The sequence below is a fragment of the Meles meles genome, chromosome 21 (genome assembly GCF_922984935.1).
Source record: "Meles meles chromosome 21, mMelMel3.1 paternal haplotype, whole genome shotgun sequence".
Lineage (NCBI taxonomy): Eukaryota > Metazoa > Chordata > Mammalia > Carnivora > Mustelidae > Meles > Meles meles.
The window spans coordinates 1,691,809-1,714,410 of record NC_060086.1 but is presented as its reverse complement, the minus strand read 5'-3'; the positions used below and the strand labels follow the sequence as shown (position 1 = coordinate 1,714,410).

Here is a 22,602-nt window from a genome sequence, read left to right as displayed (position 1 = left end):
CTCACTTGAGCACAGAGGAAAAAAAGAATCAGAAAATTACCCTTTTTTGATCCAACCCTGGATGAAGCACTGAAGAATTTCTTTACTGTGGTCACTTTGCGGGTCTTCTCATTGGTTTTCTTTTCTTCGAACTTGGAAAATGTGAGGGATTGGGCCCCTTGGCTGCTCTGGCTGCTGGCAAAGGCCTCTTCCTCCTCCCGCTGAAGTCTGCAATTCAAGAGAGGATTGAGAATGAGCTGGACGCCTCCATTTTCCTTGTATCTGAACTGCAGGAGGGTGTAGAAGTTTTAAAACTGGAGGCTAAACACACCAAGCAGGTCTGAGGTGTCTGATAGAAACTGTCCCGTACATGATTCAAAAGGGACCTTCTCCGTGGACATTCATTTAGCGATTGTAACTAAGGTTGCATAAAAGAACTAAACTCTACCTCCCACTAACAAGCTCAAGGCTGAAAAGGAGAAAGTAAGTCATGACCATAAAACGTGACAGCTCCTGCCGTAGAGAGGGAAACCCCACTGCTACCAGAACACAGGGAAGAACAACTTAATCTGCTAGAGAAGTCCGAGGTTTCACAATTTAGGCTTATCTTTCTTTTAAAATTTTATTAACATATGATGTAGCATTCGCTCCAGGGGTACAGGTGTGTGGATCGTCAGGCTCACATCCACGGCACTCACCACAGCACATACCCTCCCCCAGGTCCATCTCCCAGCCACCCCATCCTCCCACCCCCCACCTCCAGCAACGCTCAGTTTGTTTCCTGAGATCGAGTCTCTTATGGTCTCTCTCCCTCCCCGGTCCCACCTTGTTTCATTTCTTCCCTCCCGTCCCCCCGTGATGGAATATGCCAGGCTAATCTGAAGAGATAAACAAGGTTCCACTGAGTGAAAGGATATTCCAGGGAGAGGGAACGACAAACGTGAAGGCCTTGGTTTCTTCTGCGGCCTAAGTTAACGAAGTCACTGATGGTATGACCAGACGGTAAGGAAGCCTGAATGCCAGTCCATCAGAACCCTACATTTTACTGTGCCGTGGTGAACCAAGAATGGCCATAAATCCAGTAAATTACCATTATGAGCTCTGTGCTTCAGAAAAATACTACAGGGAGCTATGTTATAACCTGAGGGGCAATGATTAAGACTGTATTATACAAAGATTTAAGTGAGAGAAAATAAAGACCAGGAAACTAAGAAAGGGTGAAATTCTAAGGACTTCCCTGAGCTGAGTAAGCTCCACCTATTGCTCAATGATAGCCAGTGCAGGCGGCTGTCCCAGCAGTCACCCGGGAACTTGTTAGAAATGCAAACTCTCAGAGCTCACTCCCACCCTCCTCAAGTCAGAGACTCTGAGCAGAGGTCCAGGGATGCCACTTTTTATAAGCTTTCCAGGTGATTCTCAGGCTTGCTCCAGTCTGAGACACAGCGCTGCAGGAAATCTCAAGCAAGGTCACAGACGGAAGGAGGAAGAAACAGCAAGGAAGTCACAGGCAGAAGTGTTAGTCTGAGCGTGGAACAGGGACCCGCCTCTCTCTCTGACACAACCGAATTAACATAAAGACGGTAGTGCATTTTGCTGTGGAGAGGGGAGAAAGCTAAGGGATTTCATGCCCACTGACCTCTACTGAAACCAGGGGAAACAGGCAACCTTCTTTGTCTACATGTTCTGTCTCCGACCGCACAGTGGCTGCCAGCAGTGGGCACGCACTGCCATCCTGAGTTCACCGCAAACGCTAGCGAAGTGGTCCCCAACAAACACGGCTGATAAAAACTAACAAAAGTTGTCCGAGCTCAGCCTGACTTTCTTTTATGGAGAAGTTTTACTGTTTCTAGGATATTCTGGCAAAAAAAGACTAGCATCATGCGTGGTGTTTTATCCATCCCCGTGCTCACCAGCCATTCCATCTTTTACCACAGTCCTCTGTCTGGGTAAAATAAACTACTTTTCACTAACAAACCCCATTTTAAAGAAAAGGTTAAATTTCCAAACTGCAAGGGCCATGTATACAAATCAACAAGTTTCTACCAGGGTGTTCATCACCGTGTCAGATGCCACGCTGGAGATATGACAAGAATGAGGAAAAGGATGTTTGGTGAGAGCCGCGTGCCGGGAACTGTGCTAGGGACATCCCAGATATAACCACAGTTGACGTGCCCTATCAAGTATGTGTTTTGCATTCCTCCAGTCCAAGAAGCCTATTATCTAATGAGAGAACTCAGACTAACGCACTCTAAACACAAAATAATTACAAGACAAAGATGAAAATAAGTAAGTCGCTGAAAGCTGTTCATTAAATACTGACTGAGAAGAAAAGGGTAAAAAAATTCATTTCTCTTAGTATTAAGCCGCCGTGCTGGCAGCTGGCAAGAGGAGCGAAAAGCGGATTCTGTCAGTGGCGGAACTGCACATCCAACCGTTTCCCAGTTAAACTCCCTCTTTAGTCCTTTTACCGCTCTGCCAGCTCCCAGTCCTCCTGAATCTGCTTCTGCCTTGCTTTGTGGTACTCCTCCCTCCAGCACTTGGAGCAGAAACCCTGCCAAGCAGGGTTGCCATAGTAACCACATCCTTTCTTGCACAGGAGCTCGGACTGATCCACATGAATCCCTCGGCGTTCAGACTTAAGGCTCATCTTCTTCCTGCTAATCAAACAAATAAGAACGTGATGTTGCAAATGAAGTCACTATCATTCCTCTATCAGCACAGCAACTAACAAAAATGTGAGTCCATAATCTTCAAGCTATGAGGGAGGGAGGCAGGCTTAGAGGGAGGGGAAAAGGAATTTAAATAGAACAAGTTCCTGGGGTACCTGGGTGGCTCGCCTGGTGAAGCATGAGATCTTGATCTCGGGGTTGTGGGTTTGAGCCCCACACTAGGTTAGGGATTACTTAAAATCTGGAAGGAAGGAAAGGAAGAAGGGAGGGGAGGAAGGCTGGTCCTGACACTGTCATACTAAAGAAAACACTTCTTACTCCCTTCTCAATAATATAAAGAACACTTTAAGAAAGGACTAATATTAGATTAAAGACCTAAATGTACACGAACCTATAAAACTCCTAGAAGAAAACATAAGGAAAAAACTCCATGACATCAGATTTGGCAAAAATTTCTTGGATATGACACCAAAAGTAAGGTAAGCAACAAAAGGAAAAATACGCAAATGTGACTGTATCAAACGTAAGCATGGCAGAAGGGGTGGGGCAGAGGGAGAGGGAGAAGCAGACTCCCTGCCAAACAGACCAACGTGGGGCTCGATCCCAGGACCCTAACTAACATTATGACCTGAGCTAAAGGCAGACGCTTAACGGACTGAGCCACCCAGGAACCCCAGTAACAAACGTTTATAACAACATCCACAATAGCCAAAAGGTGGAAATACCCCCCCCCCCAAAAAGTCCACCAACTGATAAATGGATAAACAATTGTAGTATATCCTACAATGGATTTTACTTGGTCATAAAAAGGAATTAAGTATCGATATATGCCACAAGATCAACCTTGAAAACATTATGCTAAATTAAAGAAGTCAATGATAAAAAAACACATCTTATATGACTCCCTTCATATGAACATCCAGAACAGGTAAATCTATAAAGACAGAAAGCAGCTGAGCAGTTGCTTAGGACTAGGGGTGGTGTGGGGGGATGGGAATAAAGGGAGTAGCTAAAGAGTATGAGGTTTCTTTTGAGATAATGAAGATAATGAAAGTATTTTAAAGCTGTCATGATGGTTGCCACTGAACTGTTTGGCCTTTAAACAGCTGAGTTCTGCGATATGGAAATGATGTACCTAATAAAGTTGTTCTTAAAATATAGGTATAGAGGGACGTGGGTGGCTAAGATGGTTAAGCATCTGCCTTTGGCCTGGGTCATGATCTCCAGGTCCTGGAATCGAGCTCCAGGTCGAGCTCCCAGCTGAATGATTCTGCTTCTCCCTCTCCCTCTGCCCCTGTGTGTGCTCCCTCTGTCTCTCTCTCAAAAATGAATAACATCTTAAAAATAAATAAATAAATAAATTAATTAATTACAGGCATATGTTGGAGATATTGTCAGTTGGATCCCAGACTACAATAAAGCAAATGTCACAATAAAGTGAGTCAAATAAATGTTTTGGTTCTCAATGTATGTAAATGTTAGGTTTACACGATACCGTAGTCTATCAGGTGTTTAATAGTATTATGTCTAAAAAAAAGTACATCTTCAATTAAAAATACTTTATTGCTTTAAAAAAAAAACAACCTTTATCGCTAAAACCTACTAACCACCATCTGAGCTTTCAGTGAGTTCTAATCACGGACCACAAATACCGTAACAAATAATAATGAAATCATTTGAAATATTCCAAGTACTACCAGATCTTATGACACAGAAACACAAAGTGAGCAAATGCTGTTGGAAAAATGGTGCCAACAGATTTGTTCCATGCAGGACTGCCTTACACCTTCAATTTAAAAAAAAAATGCAGTATTTGTCAAACTCAATAAAGCAAAGTGCAAGGAAACAAGGTGTACTTGTCCAATCAGAAAGGAAGGCAGAGTGGGAAGTCAGACTCAAAGAACTATCAGCTTCCACGGTGGACAGACTCTAAGCCGAGGAATGTGGGTGGCTTCTAGAAGCTGTGAATAACCCCTGGCTGACAGCCAGCAAAGAAATGAAGACCTCAGTGCTATAATCGCATGGAACTCAATTCTGCCAACATGAGTGTGTCTGGAAGCAGAGCCCAGGCTGGCTGACTCCTTAATTCTGACCTGGGAGATCCTTAACAGAGTGCCCAACCGGAGCGAGCCAAGAGTCCGCACTTACAGAACTTAGGGATAATAAATGGGTGTGCTTCCAGGCCGCTAAATTTATGGCAGTGTATTATGGCAACGACAGAAAACTAACACAAGCCTCCTTTCCATTTGTCTTCTGGGGGCCTTTGCCTTGTGTTCCAGTGTCTAGATTGCTGTGCGCCCTGCTGTTCACAGGGGGAACTTTTCCGAGCATGAAGGCTGCGGCTTCCATGTCATGCTTCCAGAAAGGCCTCCCCCGGCCACTCTATCTCAAGGAGCACCTCTCCAACCTCCGACCCTCACCTCCACACTGGCTCGGCATTGCTTCTCTCCATCCTATACATGTCTAACAAGGAAGGGAAAGGAAAGAGTTAACCAAGCAGGATAAATTGCTAAAAAAAAATTATGCACATTCTCAGAAGGGCCTGCTTATTATGTGACTGGCTCTTGGTCAGCTTCTAGGGGAATGGAGGTCTTGGAAGTGTACTTGTGTTTGTATGCTTGGAGCTTCAAGCCGCACTATGATTATAAAGGGGGGGGGCATGAGGGAGATCTTAGTGGTAACAGAATAGTTCTGTATCTTGACTATGGTGGTAGTTACAGGAATCTACATATGCGACAAAAAATGCCACAGAAGTGCTAAACATGCACACAGCACAGAAATCAATTTCTCGGTTCTGATGTTGTACTATGGTTACGTAAAATGCAGCCACTGGGACAACCTGGTAGCGTACTACAGCATCTCTCTGATTATCTTTGCAATTTTCTGTTAATCTGTAATTTCAAGTTAGGGAGTTATTAAAAATTCCACTTAAAAATTCAAATAATACTTATGATTGAACCAATGTGTATCAGACAGTTAAGCATATCACTCAGATTATTTCTAAACATGGAAAACAGAGAGGGCAAGTGAATCTCCAAAGTACATGCCATGATTTGAAAGGCTACCACAGTGTGATGATAGCTCTGTTTCAGGGGGGCAAAGCACGTATATTCAACACACCCGGATTAGATATCAGAGCTATATAAGCAGCATATCCTCTTCAGTTAGGGAAAAACACAAGGGGATCAAATGCCCGAGACTCGATTCTGTCTTTCCTGCCCCACAAGATCTACCCCTCATTAGTAAAGCCATACTCCAGAGGCAAGTTACTGCACCCAGGAGGAAGGTGAGAGGGGCACATCTGTTCAGTAAAATCGTATTTTTACTTTACTTTACTTTACTTCCTCTTAGGAGGAAGTAAAAATACGCTTTTACTGAACAACCTGGGCATACAGAATGCATAATTCAACTGACCCATTCACATTAGGGAAGACAGAGTAAGAATTATCTCTATTTCTGAGACAGTTAGATTCCTGTGAATTCTGCTCCAGAACTAGGATTCAATCTGGGTCGAGGTACCCCCGAAAACAAGGGCCAGAGGAGTATGTCTGGGTGCTTCAATCAGTTAAGTGTCTGATCTTGGTTTTGGCCCAGGTCATGATCTTTTTTTTTTTTTTTAAGATTTTGTTTATTTATTTGACAGAGAGAGATCACAAGTAAGCAAAGAGGCAGGCGGGGGTTGGGGGGAAGGGAAGCAGTCTCCCCGCTGAGCAGAGAGCCTGATGCGGGGCTCGATCCCAGGACCCTGAGATCATGACCTGAGCTGAAGGCAGAGGCTCAACCCACTGAGCCACTGAGGCGCCCCTATAGGTGTTCTTTTTTTATGTTATCTTTTAGTCCTTGACTTTATATTATGAAGACATTATCACCGTTTTAATCAGACAATATTTAAAATCCATATCCAAATTTCACTGACTTTTTTTTTTTAGATTTTATTTATTTATTTGACAGAGAGAGATCACAAGTAGGCAGAGAGGCAGGCAGAGAGAGTGAGAGGGAAGCAGGCTCCCTGCGGAGCAGAGAGCCCGATGCGGGACTCGATCCCAGGACCCTGAGGTCATGACCTGAGCCGAAGGCAGAGGCTTAAACCACTGAGCCACCCAGGCGCCCCCAAATTTCACCGACTTTTATATTATTAATTACATTGCTTCCAAAATGAATGCAAGTATCACACTGAGGGGGCACCTGGGTGGCTCAGGGCACAGCATCAGACTCTCACTTGGCTCAGGTCATGATCTCTGGGTCGGGAGTCGAGCCCCAGCCTCAGGCTCTGGCAGCGCCTGAGATTCCCGGTCCACCTCCCTCTGCCCCTCCCCAGCCTGGGCTCAGGCTCTCTCATAAATGAATAAATAAATCTTTAAAAAATATATCACACTGAGAATCAGTGGCAGAGTTCCAGTGTCAAATTTAACAAAACAAAGCATCCAAACACCAGCCTGCCCACTTCGAAATGGACCTGGGACGATAAAGGGGCGTCCCTGCGCGGCGGGAGCAGAGCAGCAGAGCAGCATTCTTCCGGAGTGAGCTCCGGCTACAGCCTCCCACCGCACCAAGTCGCAGCCTCTCCGGCGGAGTGCAATCAGGACTCCGACCTGAGCTTGCGGTTCCCCAGGCTAACGACCCACACTCTGCTCTACTTCCTGCCATTCAGGCCTCCCTTCCCTGGGAGCAGTCAAGCCTCCAACGGGTCAGTTTCTTCGGAAAGTAAATGACCAGATACTCCCTCTCTTCAGCCATTTAAACCAGCACCAAACTGCACCACATTATGTGGTCTCAACCATGAACAGCGGGTTTCCCTCAGAGTCACACCGCCTCGGCCTCACCCGGCTGCAGCTGCACAAAGTCACACACACACACACACACACACACACACACACACACACACACACACCACCCCCCCCACCCCCCCCCCCTATGAGACGAGAGCTACGAAAACAACTGCTATTCATTCAGATTCGTTAGACAGCTCAGTGAAATACATTATGTTCTAAACCGCTGAGAAGTATCTTGTGTATAATAAAAATATAATCCCATTAAACTGCAGAAACTTTCAAAAGTTGCTAAAACCATACCCTCCTGGGGTGCCTGAATGGCTCAGTTGGTTGAACATCTGCCTTCAGCTCAGGTCATGCTCCTGGGGTCCCGGGACTGAGCCCCACATTGCACTCCCTGCTCAGCATGGAGCCTGCTTCTCCCTCTCCCTCTGCCCCTCTCCCCCACTCATGTTCTCTCTTGCTATCTCCCCCCCTCAAATAAATAAAACCTTAAGACAGACTAAAATAAAAACCATACCATCTGTTGTGGGTTGAATTGTGGCCCCCCAAAAGACAAGCTGAACTCAATACTGCGGAAGAAACCTGATTTGGAAATCAGCTCTAGGCAGATGTAATTATAGAATGAGGTCACACTGATTAGGGTGGGCCCTAAATCCAGTAACTGGTATCCTTATAAAAAGGCCCTGAGAGGCACCGAGGTATAAAGACACAGAGGCCATGTGGCCATAGAGGTGGAAATCAGAATGATGTGGCTGCAAGCCAAGGAGCTACAAGGCAGCCAGCAATCACCTTTCCTATAGCCTTCGGAGAGAACAGGGGCCCTGTGGACACCTTGATTTCAGATTTCTAGCCTCCATAACTACGGAAGAATGAATTTGTATAGCTTTAAGTCACCCTGCGCTAGTCTGTTTAGAGCACTCCTAGGAAAACTACAAAAATCATCCAATAAGAACTATAAACAGTAACTGTAAACAAATAGTTGAAAGCAATGAGTTTTTCACAAGGTAACACAGAACTGTGGGTTCGCAGCATCACTTGGCTCTTTATAAACTGGTTAATCGCGTATCCCAGTTCATGAGAACAGTCCTGGCTTCCATCTGCTATCCTAGCAGAAAGGCACCCCTTTGGGTCCTCAAAAATGACCTGCTCTGCACAGTAACTTACACTGCATCGTATTCATGAACAAAAGCCTACAAAACCCTCCTGTTAGTTCACCTTCAAATTCCACCCCGTTCAAATAACATCTGACTCCCCTTTTCCCACTAATAGAATAATTCTTTCTGGTTCATAGAGGATTTTATAAATACTGCTATTGTAATACGTTCTATTATAAATGCTTGCTTACATGTCCATTCTGTGTTCACAGACACACAGCACAGTGTCCAGAACAGACTGACTAATCAATACACATTTTGTAAATTTACTGAATTATTTATTCAGAAGACTAAAAAGTACCTATACAGACCATTTTCTTTCATTTTTTTCCCCCATATACACTCTCCAGGGCCCAGTGAAGGTAGAAGTAGAAATTTAAACAGCAAAACAACTATCTTATGAAGCAGTTATTCTCAAATTTTAGCATGCAATCAGTATCACATGGAGGACTTACTAAAATACAGAGTACTGGGTCCCAACCCAGAGTTTCTGATTCAGGAGGTCAGGGGCAGGGCCTGAGAATCCACATTCCTAACAAGTTCCCAGATGATGTGACTAAGGACTACTCTTTGAGAACTAGAATTATAAGGTAAGCACAACAATTATTAAAAGACCAATTTCTTCTCCTGACTTCCTTACTGGTAGAAGACCTTCTTTTCTAAATACCATGGAGTAGTTTGTGGCGACCAACACTCCTGCTGAGAACAAGGAAAGCTGGATACATGTTTAAAATCCATTACTTAAAGGCATCAGAAAATCAGAAAATCAGAAATCCAGGTGCCTCTGGATTCTGGAAAAAGAGAGAACTGTGGAGAAACAAAGCGACATTCTGCAGTCACTTTTGCCCCAAGTGTATCTGCTGATTCTGGGACAAAATAATGAGAATCCAGACTTACTTTAGGCAGAAGAACTACAAGAGCTTTTGGGAAAGAGGAAAGGCAAGACTCAAGGAGCCAAAATCCTAGTTAAACAGAGTCAAAGAAGCTGGGTTTAAAATAAGGCTGGCTCCCCACCCACCGCCCCCCGAGGACATATACCAAATTTTGCAGCTGCAAAGAGAGGGCTTCCTAAAACCAAACTGAAAACCTCTGAAAATCTAGAGCAGAATTTACAGGGGCGCCTGGTGGGCTCAGTTCGTGGAGCATGTACCTCTTGATCTTGGGGTTGTTAAGTTCAACCCCCATGTTGGGTGTAGAGATTACTTAAAAACAAAATCTTTTTTTTTTTTTTTAAAGTTGGGGGGCCTGGGTGGCTCAGTCTTTTTTGGCTCAGGTCATGACCCCAGGATCCCGAGATAGAGCACCTGAGTGGGTCAGGCTCCCTGCTTAGGAGGAAGTCTGCTTCTCCCTCTCCTTCTGCCGCTCTCCCGCTGCTTGTGTGCAGGTGCTTGCTCCCCGCCCACGCTCTCTCAAATCAATAAAATCCTTACCAAAAAAGGTGGAATTTTCAGTAATCTCACTATTCTCAAGAAACAAAGATTACAGTATATAAGCCACCAGGGGAAGAGACCCCAGTGAATCCACTACCCTACAAGTCAGAAGCCCTGGATGACTACTTGATAGTAGTAAAGGTAAATCAAGGAAACAAAGCCTTATCAACCCAGCAACACAACTTCAACCGTTAGCTCAGGCCCTAATAGGATTAGGTGATAAGCCCTTACTCAAAAGGGCAGGGAGATTTCCTCTCCGAAAACAAAAAGAGTACCACCCTGAGCTTCATTTTATTCACAACTCCCAGCATTTACATAATTAAAAACCAAAAAGAAAAAAATAGACAATAGAAAGAGATGCTCAGTCCAACCAGACAATGAAATTAGCAGAAAGACTTTTAAATAGGTATTTATTTAAATGCCCTATTTTTAAAAAAAAGGTGAAAAATAGGGGCACCTGGGTGGCTCAGCGGGTTAAGCCTCTGTCTTTGGCTCAGGTCATGATCCCAGGGTTCTGGGATCAAGCCCCGCATCTGGCTCTCTGCTCATCAGGGAGCCTGCTTCCTCCTCTCTCTGCCTACTTGTAATCTAAATAAATAAAATATTTAAAAAAATTAAAATCAAAATTTAAAAGGTGAAAAATAAATTAAAAGTAGGTGAGAAAAAGAGGAAAGAACATATTTTAAAAATGAAGAATTTTAACTGAGACTTGTAATCCCTAAAAATCGAAATGAAATGCTAGAAATATAAATGCTGAAAAATATAATAACTAAAACTAAGACTTCAAAGGGTAGATTTAAGAACAGACCAGACCTAACAGAAGAGAGGATAAGAACTGGAACCCAAGTCAATAAAATACACCCACACTGACGCAGAAGGAAAAACTAATAAGAAATACAGTGGTGGGGAGGAGTGTAAAGAGAATCAGGGACACTGTGGAAAAGTCTATGGAGTACGTAACTGAAGTTCCTCAAAAGAAGAGGAAAGAATGAATAAGAACCAATATTAATGAAATTTTTAAAACTGATAAAAAGACAACTAACAAATCCAAGAAATTCTGTGAACCCCAAAGCAGAAAACACAACACAGAGATACAGCATACTTAACAGCTGATAATCAAAAACAAAGAGAAACTTTTGAAAGTAGCTAGAGGAAAAGAAAACACATTACTTTCATAGGTGTGACAATAAAACTAAGAGCTAAATTTTCGAAAGAAATCATAAATGCCTTAAGACAACAGAATAGGGGCACCTGGGTGGCTAAGTGGGTTAAGCCTCTGCCTTCAGCTCAGGTCATGACCTCAGGGTCCTGGGATCGAGCCCCACATCAGGCTCTCTGCTTGGCAGGAGCCTGCTTCCTCCTCTCTCTCTGCCTGCCTCTCTGCTTACTCGTGATCTCTCTCTGTCAAATAAATAAATAAATCTTAAAAAAAAAAAAAAAAGACAACAGAATAACCGGGGAGCCTGGGTGGCTCAGTGGGTTAGGCCTCTGCCTTCAGCTCGGGTCATGATCTCAGGGTCCTGGGATCAAGCCCCGCATCTGGCTCTCCGCTCAGTGGGGAGCCTGCTTCCCCCTCTCTCTCTGCCTGCCTCCCTGCCTACTTGTGATCTCTCTCTTTCTCTGTCAAATAAATGAAATCTTAAAAAAAAAAAAAAAAGACAATAGAATGACCTATTGAAAGTGCTGAAAAAAAAAAAAAAGCCCACCTAGAATGTGGTGTTTAATAATTGTTTCCCTTAAGAATAAAGGCAGAATAGGGGCACCTGGGTGGCTCAGTCAGTTAAGCGTCTGACTCTAGATTTCAGCTCAGGTCATGATCTCAGGGTGGTGAGATCCAGCCCTGCGTCAGGCTCCACGTTGAGCCTGTTTGGGATTCTCTCTCTCCCTCTGTGCCTCTCCACACTATCCACCCCCCCACCCACCCACTCACCACCATTCATGCACTCTCTCTCTAAAAGTAAAAAATAAAAATTATAAAGAATTCATTATGGGCCTACTAGCATTAGAAGAAATAGGAGAGAGAACTCTTCAAATGGAAAGAAAAATCAGTCTATCCCAAAGAGAAATAAATACAGAAATAAGGAAGGATCAAAAAGTAATGGAAACAGTAAACATGTAAGTAAATACACATAAATACTGATTATAAAAAACAATCATTTCTTGTGGGTCTTAATAAGTAGAGGGGCACCTGGGTGGCTCAGTGGGTTGGGCCTCTGCCTTCCGCTCAGGTCATGGTCTCAGGGTCCTGGGACCGAGCTCCACATCGGGCTCTCTGCTCAGCAGGAAGCCTGCTTCCCCCGTCCCCCTCTGCCTGCCTCTCTGCCTGCTTGTGATCGGTCAAATAAATAAAGTCTTCTAAAAAAATCTTTTAAAAAGCACTTAATTTTTCTCCAAATATAGTTCAAGCTTTGACTGAAGAATGAAACCGACATCTTTGCATCACACTTACATAAATGGCAGACACACCATCGCAACCCTTAGTGGTTGTGTTTGGGGCTGGAACTGGCTGGGCCTAAAATCCAAGCTCCTGATCAGTTTTTTTGTTAGAATCTAAGAACTTTATTTAAACATCAAAGAATCTTAGCTTATTTCTCAAGCACTACTTTAAACAAAATAAGAAATTGAGATTTTTATTTTCTAATTTACTTATTCAATTACTAGCCCTAAGTACTAAGAAAGCAAAAGTTCTTATTTCTCCTCTTTTTTTTTTTTTTTGATGGTCTACACAGGGATGGGAAAGTTCTTCTTGAAATAAATAGCCTATACCCTCTTGTGGGTAACAACAATGACAAAAAAGTATCTGCAATTTATTCCCAAGTATGTCCAAGAACAAAGCAGGCTCTTGGAAGAATCCAGTGTTTACATACAGTTGCTATTCAAAGAACTTAAATATGGAGCAGTTTTAGCATATGGGTATGAACGCACTTTGACATCTGATTAATCCTCGTAAATACTTAAGACGTGTGCGCCCGTGACTGTACAACATTTGAAAGCCTAGACAAAAAAACCTACACTTACCACACTACAACTACAATCGCAGTGGCTACTTGATTTATACAAATAAAGATACAGCTCAACTCGCTAAGCAGAAGCCAAGCATATTACTTCCTGAGACACTAATTACAATGGATTTTAGACATTTTATCTCATCAGCATACAATTCTGTTTTTGTTTTCACATTTTTTAATGTGCATTCTTCTTGTAATACCCTATTCAAAACTGTGGTCACTAGCCCAAGTCATTTTTCAGGGACATGGTTAAAAAACAATGTCAAAAGCTCTATGGAAATGCAATTAAGGAACCGCTAAGTTACATAACTGCATTTAGGCAACAACACTTCCACCTCTTGTTTACTGACTAAAGATGAATAAGGATGTTCTTGATTCTGCAGTTTCATAAGCCAGGTCATAATTTAGGATATACCGGAGGAACTGTATTAGAATACTTCAAAAAAAAATAATTTGGAATTACCTGAAATAGCTGCATATGAAAGTGCACAAAATGGTTTACTCGGGTGCCTGGGTGGCTCAGTGGGTTAAGCCTCTGCCTTCGGCTCAGGTCATGATCGCAGGGTCCTGGCATCGAGCCCCACATCGGGCTCTCTGCTCAGCGGGGAGCCTGCATGCCCCTCTCTCTCTCTGCCTGCCTCTCTGCCTACTTTTGATTTCTCTATGTGTCAAATAAATAAATAAATAAAATCTTTAAAAAAAATAATGGTTTACTTAACTGTACAACTTTCGTGCAATACACTTCCTAATGAAACGGAATGACAGTTAAGAACACACACACCTTGCAATGGCATTACAACAAAAGCATAACCTAAATTCATCCCAAATCACAGCAGTGTTGGGGCACCTGGTGACTCAGTCAATTACATGTCTGCCTTCCGCACAGGTCATGATCCCAGGGTCCTGGGATCAAGACCGGCATTGGGCTCTGCTCAGCAGGGAGCCTGCTTCCCCCTCTCTCTCTGTCTGCCTCTCTGCCTACTTGTGATCTTTGTCAAATAAATAAATAAAATCTTAAAAAAAAATCTGAATATCAACCTCTTTTTCTAGAATGGTGCACTATCTTTTTTTTTAAATTAAATTATCCTATTTAATCCTACAGCAACTCTTTTTTTTAATATTTTATTTATTTGACAGAGAGAGATCACAAGTAGGCAGAGAGGCAGGCAGAGAGAGAGGAGGGAGCAGGCTCCCTGCTGAGCAGAGAGCCCGATGCGGGGCTCGATCCCAGGACCCTGAGACCATGAGCCGAGCGAAGGCAGAGGCTTTAACCCACTGAGCCACCCAGGCGCCCCCAGTGGTGCACGATCTTTATAAATATTATGGTGGCTTTCCTGATGTCAAGACAAATTTAGAGCCAAGAGAAAGAAAAAATATATGTATTTTAGGTGCAAACACATGAAAAAACATCTCCACTTTGCCAATCCTGATAAATGCTCAGAAGACTCCCCCTCTCCCAGTTTTACAGACTATGACCAAATGCCTTAAAAGTTGCAGCTCCCCAACCATTATCTGGATAGAAAGATCCCAAACTGTTCAAGGCCCTTCTGTAATAGTGGGTTTCAATACTTGCCCACATGCTCACTCTATCAACTGTGTATGTCTGCTCTCCCCTTGGGAGCTCACAGTCTAGTCTGCGGCAGGTATTGCAAAGTCATGGTTAAGTGCTGACCACTGATTCGGTCAGACTACCAGAGTTCAGATCTCCACCACCTCTTGTATGACCTGAAACAAGCCACGGCGCTGAGCCACGTTTCTCTGTGTCTTCAAGGAGGGTGAAGACAGAGGACAACACAGATCACAGAACCGAAGGACTTCCTACTCACACAGTGCCTGGCCCATGCTACCACTGATAAATCTGAACCATTGTTCCTTAAACAGGCAGTTTTTTACCTTAAGCAAAATACAAATATATGAATTTTCTAGGCACTCCATCTAAGATGAATGGATCTGTTCATATTAAAAAAATAAATTATAGGCCTGGACTTTTCAAGCCAACGTTCTCTATGCCCCAGCTAACAGCCCAAACCTCCTTCTAGAAATGGTTGGGTATTCCCTAAGCCCATCTCTGTGTGGAGGTGAGGTGACTTTCATTCAAGCATTCCTCCTCGTCAGACACTTCCACGTTCATAATGCTGATGAAAATAAAGCACGCCTGCCAAAAACATGGCTCTGTGGTGAAACAATATACAACAACATACAAACAGAGGTACTCGAGGAGCTTGTCAGGAAGCAAGACCCCCACTGCTCTAAGTCTGTCCCAGAAGGCTCCACGGAGAATGTGCTTACAGAAGGTGACCTGAAGATCGTATGATCCCCACTGACTTATCCAGATAGTCTAAAACAGACGCTTAAATTAAATTGGTGTAGAAATCTAAGTACTTAGATCACAGTATTTCGCCAGCACCAGAACTGCTTTCGCTGATATTCTGTCATCAACCTACACAACGAGGCAACGAAGACCTCTAACTAAAAAACAAAGTAAAGCACAACATAGTCCTCTGAAATGCTGTTATGCCCTTAAGGATGTAGCTGAGGAGTCTGTCAGTACAAGGAGTCTCAGAATCCAAAAGAGAAATTGGCCTTTTTTTTTTATAGTCACTGAACTGTGCAACTGATTATGCTTCTCTCTGAACTGGCTGCTAAAAAGCAGTCAAATGTGAGGCCCTCTAACCCGTATGTAATGCGGTCTACATGCTCTGTGTACAGGTCTCCTTCCACCTTAACGAGCACTTACCCATATGTGTGCATCTTCGTTTCTCTCCCTGGTGCTAACTAAGTTCCTCACCCCCTTACTTCTGCACGTTCTCAGTAACATGCCGTATCTCTGGATGCCATCATGAAAGCTTTCTGGAAGATGTGATGTAAGTAAATGACATGCTCCACTTAAAAAACATTGTAACAGTAATGTATTTTCTTCCATTAATGAGTACTTTATGAGTTCAACTTGTAAACGCATGACCTTTTTTTGTAGTCCGAAAGAAAAAAGAAGACGCTTTTGCAAATATTGTGTCTAAAATTAGGAAACTCTAACAACAGGAACTACAAAAATAAAAGTTTCATTATGTATTTTTTCACTCTGGAGCACCAGAAAATGACAAATATATCCCATGTAAAAATCCCCCAAAAGTCATTTTTAATTTAATTTAATTTATTTTTTTTAAAGATTTTATTTATTTCTTTGAGAGAGAGACAATGAGAGAGAGCATGAGCGAGGAGAAGGTCAGAGGGAGAAGCAGCCTCCCCGCAGAGCTGGGAGCCCAATGCGGGACTTGATCCCGGGACTCCGGGATCATGACGTGAGCCGAAGGCAGTCGTCCAACCAACTGAGCCACCCAGGCGTCCCAAAGTCATTTTTAATTTTAAAATTCAGGCCAAATCACCAGAAATGCAGTTACGGTTATCTATTCTGCTCGGGACTGGAAGAGACTAGCTTCAAAACACGGTTCAGGAGCTTGCGGACCATCTCCGGCGGAGCTGCCTGTGCCCGGCCTACTGGAGGCCGCAGCCACGGCTTAAGGTGAAGCAACACGGAATCTGGAGACCCGAAGGCTCTCGCTGCCTTCCTGCTTCAGGGACTCCACCCGTCTCCCCGGCGTCATCGGAGAAAATAAAGCTTAGGAATCGCAGTGGACCTTCTCACCCATTCCTGAACTCACTCTGGTCGCGACTCACGACTTCAACTGCGCACCCATCCGCATCGCGGAGGGCAATCACAGCTCGTCACCGCGGTGGCCTCGCGCGCGAGCCCCCGGAGACACGGAAACACGCTCTACCGCACAGTCAGAATCACGGCTTCTGCCTACGAGAGCTTCCCCAACACGTGAGCTCCCCATCCAACTTGCGAGCAGCACCATGAAGTCCAGCTTTTTCCTGGAGCGTCCCAGGAGCCTCACCCAGTGTGCAACAACACCTACGTTACTCATCGGTGCGTGACGCTGAGCCACCGCGTGCCTCCCGAGGGCGCGTCCACCGCCACCCGAGTCCTCTGCAGGCACCGCCGTCGTCTGGACACGCGTCGCGTCTCTGCGGTGCTCGACGGCGGGAAAGGCCGTTAGTAAGGCTCCACCGTGCAAGTCCCGTCCTGCGCGGCAAGGGGCCGCTTCACAGCGCGCACTGGGAGGCCGCGGTCGGACGGGGGTTGCCCGGCACCGTCCACGCTGCCGCCGCAGACGCTCGCTCCGCCTCCAGCGCACACACGGGTCCGCGACGGCGCTCACCGCCCAGACGGACGTCCCGGGCCTCGACCGCAGCCGGGCACACGCAGTGGAACGCGACCTCGGCTCCCGCGCACCGAGACCCGTGAGGGCTGATGGCGTGCGCCCCACTGAAGCCCGCGTCGGAACAGCGAACGCTCACCAGGGTGACACGGACCCGCAGAGCCTGCAGGCGCGGCCGACAGAGCCCGCGGGCAGAGGAAGGGCGACCCCGGCCACCGACGCTCGCGAATCAGGCCCGACCCGGTGCGCCAGGAACCGGCCGCCAACGAGCGCGCGGCCCACACGCGCAGCGGGCACCGCACCAGGCCCCGCGCCCGCACAGCCCTGCTCCGCGGAAGGCGGCCGGCCGTGAGCGCCACGGGCTGCACTCCGGCCACGCCGAGTCCCTCCTGGCCTGGTCCCCGTCAGACGGACGCCCCCCGCCCCGCACCTCCGCCCCGCATCGCTGACTTCGCACGATCCGCGGCCCGGGGAGCCACAGGCCTCTTCCGCGGGCTCGTCCCGGCCCCGCATCCCCCCACCCGCGCTCGTCTCCACGGGACCCGGTCCTCGCGACCCCCGCACCACGAGCTCCCCGACGGGGCCCACGCCCTCGGGACCTGCGGTCGGCCCGAGGGCTCCGTCTCCGCTCGGCCCGCACGTGGCGCGGAAGGACCTTCACTGTCCGTGACCCGCACTCCGTTCGGAAAGCGAGTGACCCCTCCGACCCCGACCCCGTCCGGCCGTCCGCGCAGAGACCGCGATCTCCGCCGCCTGGACCGACAGTGCGGCCCGGCCCCCCGCCCCGCAGCTTCCTCGGCGCGAGGTTCCAGATCACAGACTTTGCACGCAGTCCCGGGGTCGCGGGGAACGGCCAGACGCGGTTTCCGGACCCACAGCCCCGACCCGCAAACCGGAGCAGCCGAGCCGCCGCCCTCCACCCCAACGCCGTGAGGCCGCGACCCGCGCGGCGGCTTCCGCGTCACCTCAGGGCAGGACGAGCGCAGGACGCAGCCCGACGCGGGCGCCCGTGACCCTCGATGCGCCCCCGCCCGCCCGAACTTCCGCGACGGCATCACCCCGCGGCCCCCGGGGCCGGCTCGCAGGGGCTTCCCCGGCCGCCCCTGGCCCCCGGCCGCCGGCAAGTCTAGCAGGAGTTCGAGGCCCCGCACCGGGAACGCCCGCACGCCCTCCGCCTCCGGACCTCTCCGCCCCCAGCACCCAGGCGGGTTCGGAAGTCCCGGCGTCCCGGCCCGGCGGGGCTGCGACCCGCTCTGCGCCGTCCACGCGGACGGGCCCGAGCCCGCAGGGTCCCCGCAGACTCCGCGCAGGAGAGCGAGGACGGAGCCGTCGCGCGGGGCGGGCGCCGAGAACGGCAGGCGTGTGTCCGTCGGGGCGCGGCCGGGCCCGCAGCAGGCGGCGCGAGCGCCCGGAACGCCCGGCTGGGCCCTACAGGCTTGAGGCGGCCGGTGAGGGCCGCGCCGCTGCGCCCCGGGGCTGGGCCCGACGGCGGCTGGACGCGCCGGAGCGAAACGGCCCGGGCCGGGGAGGCGGCACGGGCGGATGACCCAGCAGCCCCCGCCCGGACGGCGCCCCCGCCCCGCCGCGCCTCCCGCAGCCGACAGCCGCGCGGCCCCGCCGGCGCCCCGCCGCCCGGTACCTGCGCTGCGGCTCCACGGCGTCGGAACCGCCGGCCTCCACGGCTCGCTCGAGGGGTCCCAGCTCCGCCAGTCCGCGACCCGCCCTCCGGCCGGCCCTCCCTCCCTCGCGCCCCGCCCCCGGCGCCGCTAGCGCCCGTCACGCACTCACAACGTCACTTCCGGGCCCGGCGCGCGGAAGGAGGAAGTCGTCGCGGCGCCCCTCGGGGACCGCGCTGGGCGGAGCGAGGCGGAGGCGGCGCCCGCGGTGCGCTGTTGGCCGCGGGGGCGGTGTCGAGGCCGGCGGTCGGGGCTGTTGGAAGAGCGGGTTCTCCGTCCGGTTCCCGCCGGCCCTCGAAGCCGCCGCTCCGTGCTTGGGAGCCGGACGCCGCCGAGGCCGCGCACAGCCGCCGCCGCGCCAGCAGCGGTCGCCGGGTCGCCGACCCGCGGGGGAAACCGTGAACCCTGACTCTCTCAGTGCCGGGAATTCTGGTTTCCGAGGTCCCGGCCGGTGGGGCGGTCGGCTGGGCGGGAGGCCGTCCTGACGGCGAGCGGAGCCTCGGTCTGCTGGACGCCGTCTGCGGGTCGCGGCACAACGGAGGGGACGGAGCTGTGGCGTCAGAGACCGGCCCGGCTTCGCTCCGAGCTGCCCCGGTGACCTCGGACAGGCGCCGCGGACCCGAGGCGGACTCGCTCCCCGGTGGTCCCGGAACGCGGGCGGAGCGCGGCCCCCGCCGACGCGGGCTTGTGGCGGAAGGTGGGTGAGGGCGCGGCGCTGAGGGCGAGCCGGCGGCGGAGGACGTGTCCCGGCTGAGGGGTCTCCGGTCTGCGCTGCCGAGGGCGCCCGCGGCACGCGCCCGCGTCCGGGTGGCCGCACGCCAGCTTCGCCTCGGGCGCGTTTGCCTCTTCCCCGGCTACGCCCCAGAAGTGGCCCCGCAGCCGCCCCCCGGCCCCGGCCCTCGCCTCCCCTGGTCTGTCGGACGTCGGTGCTGCCGCCGGTGCGCGTGAGCCGCAGGCGTCCGTGGACTCTGGTTTGTGCTTCCCGCGGTGGCCGGTTCCTTCCCAGCCACGAACCCTCCCGCGTGTGCCCTGTGCCCGGCGAGGACCCGGGAGTGTCGGACCTTCCGGGGGGCGGCGGGGGCCCGCGAACGAGCTCCCGGGAGCCCAGGAGACGGAGGTGACGCGGGGACGGGAGCGAACGTCTGCAGCCGTGGAGGGGAGAGCCCGGCGGGGAAGGTGACTCGGGCGAAGGGTCAGGGAGCTCGTCGCGCGCGTGCGCTAGGACCTGGGCAGGTGCTGGGGGGGAGGGGGACGGGCGCGGGAGCCCCGCGGTGAACTGGGGGAGGCAGAAGGGATCAAAGGTAGCGGGCAGAGTGAGTGCGGGGACAACCCCTCGTCGGGGTGGGAGGGAGCCAGGGTGAGGCCGCTGGTAGGTGGGACGTGAGTGGGACAAGCCGCCGGGTTTGCTTCTCCCTCGGAGACGGCCAGGTGGGAGGCTGCTGGGAAGGGGCATCAAGGTTCTGTTTAACTGATGTTTTAGTTCTTGAATTTAGTGGTTTATCTCTTGATATGGATATGGGTATTCATTGTGTTTTTTATTTCAATTTGTGTGATTTTGCTTGTGAATTTCTTTTGATATCGATTGATTGATTGTGGGAGGGAGGAGGGAGAGAAAATCTTAAGCAAGCCCAACCCAGGGCTTGATCTCACAAGGCTAAGATCCTGACCTGACCTGAAATCAAGAGTTAGACGCTTTACTGAGGGAGCCACCCAGTGCCCCTTTTGCATATGAATTTATAAAAGTCAGTCCCATTGGAAAAAGTGAGGATAAAAGAGGGCTAAAAACTCATCTTGGAATCAAAAGATTCGAGAATCAAAGATTCATCTTGGGTCAAAAGAAAAAGAGCCAGCAAAAGAAGAGTGAGGGAAAAAATAGAAGAGGAAGACAAAAAAGAGGAATAATGTGGAAGCTAAGAGGAAAGACAGAAAGCAAAAGGATTGATGGGAAGAGTCAGATGCATAGAAAGGTCAGATAAGGTGACTCTGCCCAAGAGAAATGAAAACGTATTAATGAAAGTGGAAAAAAGCAGGCATCCTTGTCTTGTTCCTGATCTTAGTGGGAAAATGTTCACTCTTTGACCATTGAATATGATGTTACCTATGGGTTTTTCGTGTATGGCCTTTATCGTGTTGAGGATGTTCCCTGCTATTCTTGGTTTACAGGCTGTTTTTTAACTCATGAAAGGGTATTAGAGTTTTTAAAACTTAATTGTTTGTTGTAAAATATAGTGACATAAAATTAACAGATGAATTTGGACCCTTACCTAACACCATATACAAAAATTAACTCAAACTGGGTCAAAGACCTAAATGTAAGATATAAAATTTAGAAGAAAACACAGCTGAAAAGCCTCATGACATTGTATTTGACAGTAGTATCTTATGCAACACCAAAAGCACAGGTAATAAAAGGAAAAAACAAAAATTGGACTTATCAAAATTTAAAATTTTTGTGTACCAAAGGGCACAATCAACAGAATACAAAGGTAACTCACAGAAGAAAATATTTGCAAATGACTTATCTGATAAGGGATTGTTACCCTTAAAATTTAACAACAGGGTGCCTGGGTGGCTCAGTTGGTTGAGTGACTGCCATCCGCTCAGGTTATGATCCCGGACTTCCAGGATTGAGTCCCGCATCGGGCTCCCAGCTCCTTAGGAGTCTGCTTCTCCCTCTGACCTTCCCCTCTCTCATGCTCTCTCTCACTCATTCTCTCTCAAATAAATAAATAAAAACCTTAAAAAAAAAAAACTCAACAACAAACAACCCAATTTACATGAGATTTCTTTCCATTTCCTTGTCATCTTTATTTGTTTTCTCTAAGGTTTTAAGAGTTTTCATTGTACAAATCTTTTACCTTGATTAAATTAATTCCTAAGTATTTTACTTCTTTTGAGGCTATTATAAATGGAATTGTTTTCTTAATTTCTTTTAGGTTGCTCATTGTTAGTATCTAGAGGGGTGACTGATTTCTGTGTGTTGATTTTGTATTACTACATTGCTCAACTTACTCTAACGGTTTTTTTCTGTGGAATCTTAGGGTTTTCTACATACAAAATCATTTCTTTGAGCAGAAATAACTTGACTTTTTCCTTTCTAACCTGGATGCTTTTTACTTCTTTTTCTTGACTAGTTGCTCTGGCTAGAACTTCCAACACAATGTTGAATAGAATTGGGCGGGGGAACAGGCATCCTTGTTTTATTCTTGATCTCATTGGCAACACTTTCTGTCTTACACCATTGAATAGAATGTTAGCTGTGGGGTTTTCATATGTGGCTTATACTGAGTCAGTTTCACTCCATTCCTAGTCTGTTGAGTGTTTTTCATGAATTGTGTCCCAAGGTTTTTCTCTGTCAATTGAGAAGATAAGGTAATTTTTTCACCCTTAATTCTCTTTAGACCATCTTTGTATTCTAGGGCTATATCCCACTTGGCCACAATATATAATCCTTTTGATACGCTGTGGAATTCAGTTCATACTTTGTTGAGAATTTTTGTATCGATATTCACAGGGGATGTTGATCTGTAGTTTTTGTTTTCGTTTCTGTTTTTTCCTATAGGGTCTTTGTCTGGCTCAGTATCTGGGCAACAAATGAGTTAGTGAGTTAGAAAGCATTCCCTGCCCTTTCAGTTTTGGGGGAAAGTTTGAGAAGGCTTGGTATTAGTTCTTTACATGTTTTGTAGACTTC

General features: G+C 48.1%; 1 protein-coding gene across 5 annotated transcripts in view; it reads right to left on the bottom strand.

Annotated features, from left to right (window-relative positions):
* Positions 1-18,978, bottom strand: part of RABGEF1 (RAB guanine nucleotide exchange factor 1) — a 52,040-nt gene extending 33,062 nt beyond the window's left edge. The window contains exons 1-3 of one of the 5 annotated variants that reach the window (XM_045993395.1): positions 18,875-18,978; positions 2,448-2,633; positions 41-207 (exon numbers count right to left, since the gene is read on the bottom strand). In XM_045993395.1, the coding sequence (XP_045849351.1) occupies positions 41-207; positions 2,448-2,626 (346 nt within the window). In that variant the 5' untranslated portion in view covers positions 2,627-2,633; positions 18,875-18,978. Of the gene's footprint in view, positions 1-40; positions 208-2,447; positions 2,637-4,877; positions 5,935-18,874 lie in introns of those variants that run through there. The other 4 variants (XM_045993394.1, XM_045993392.1, XM_045993391.1 and 1 more) reach the window with 4 other exon arrangements.
* Between the last annotated feature and the right edge of the window lie 3,624 nt (positions 18,979-22,602).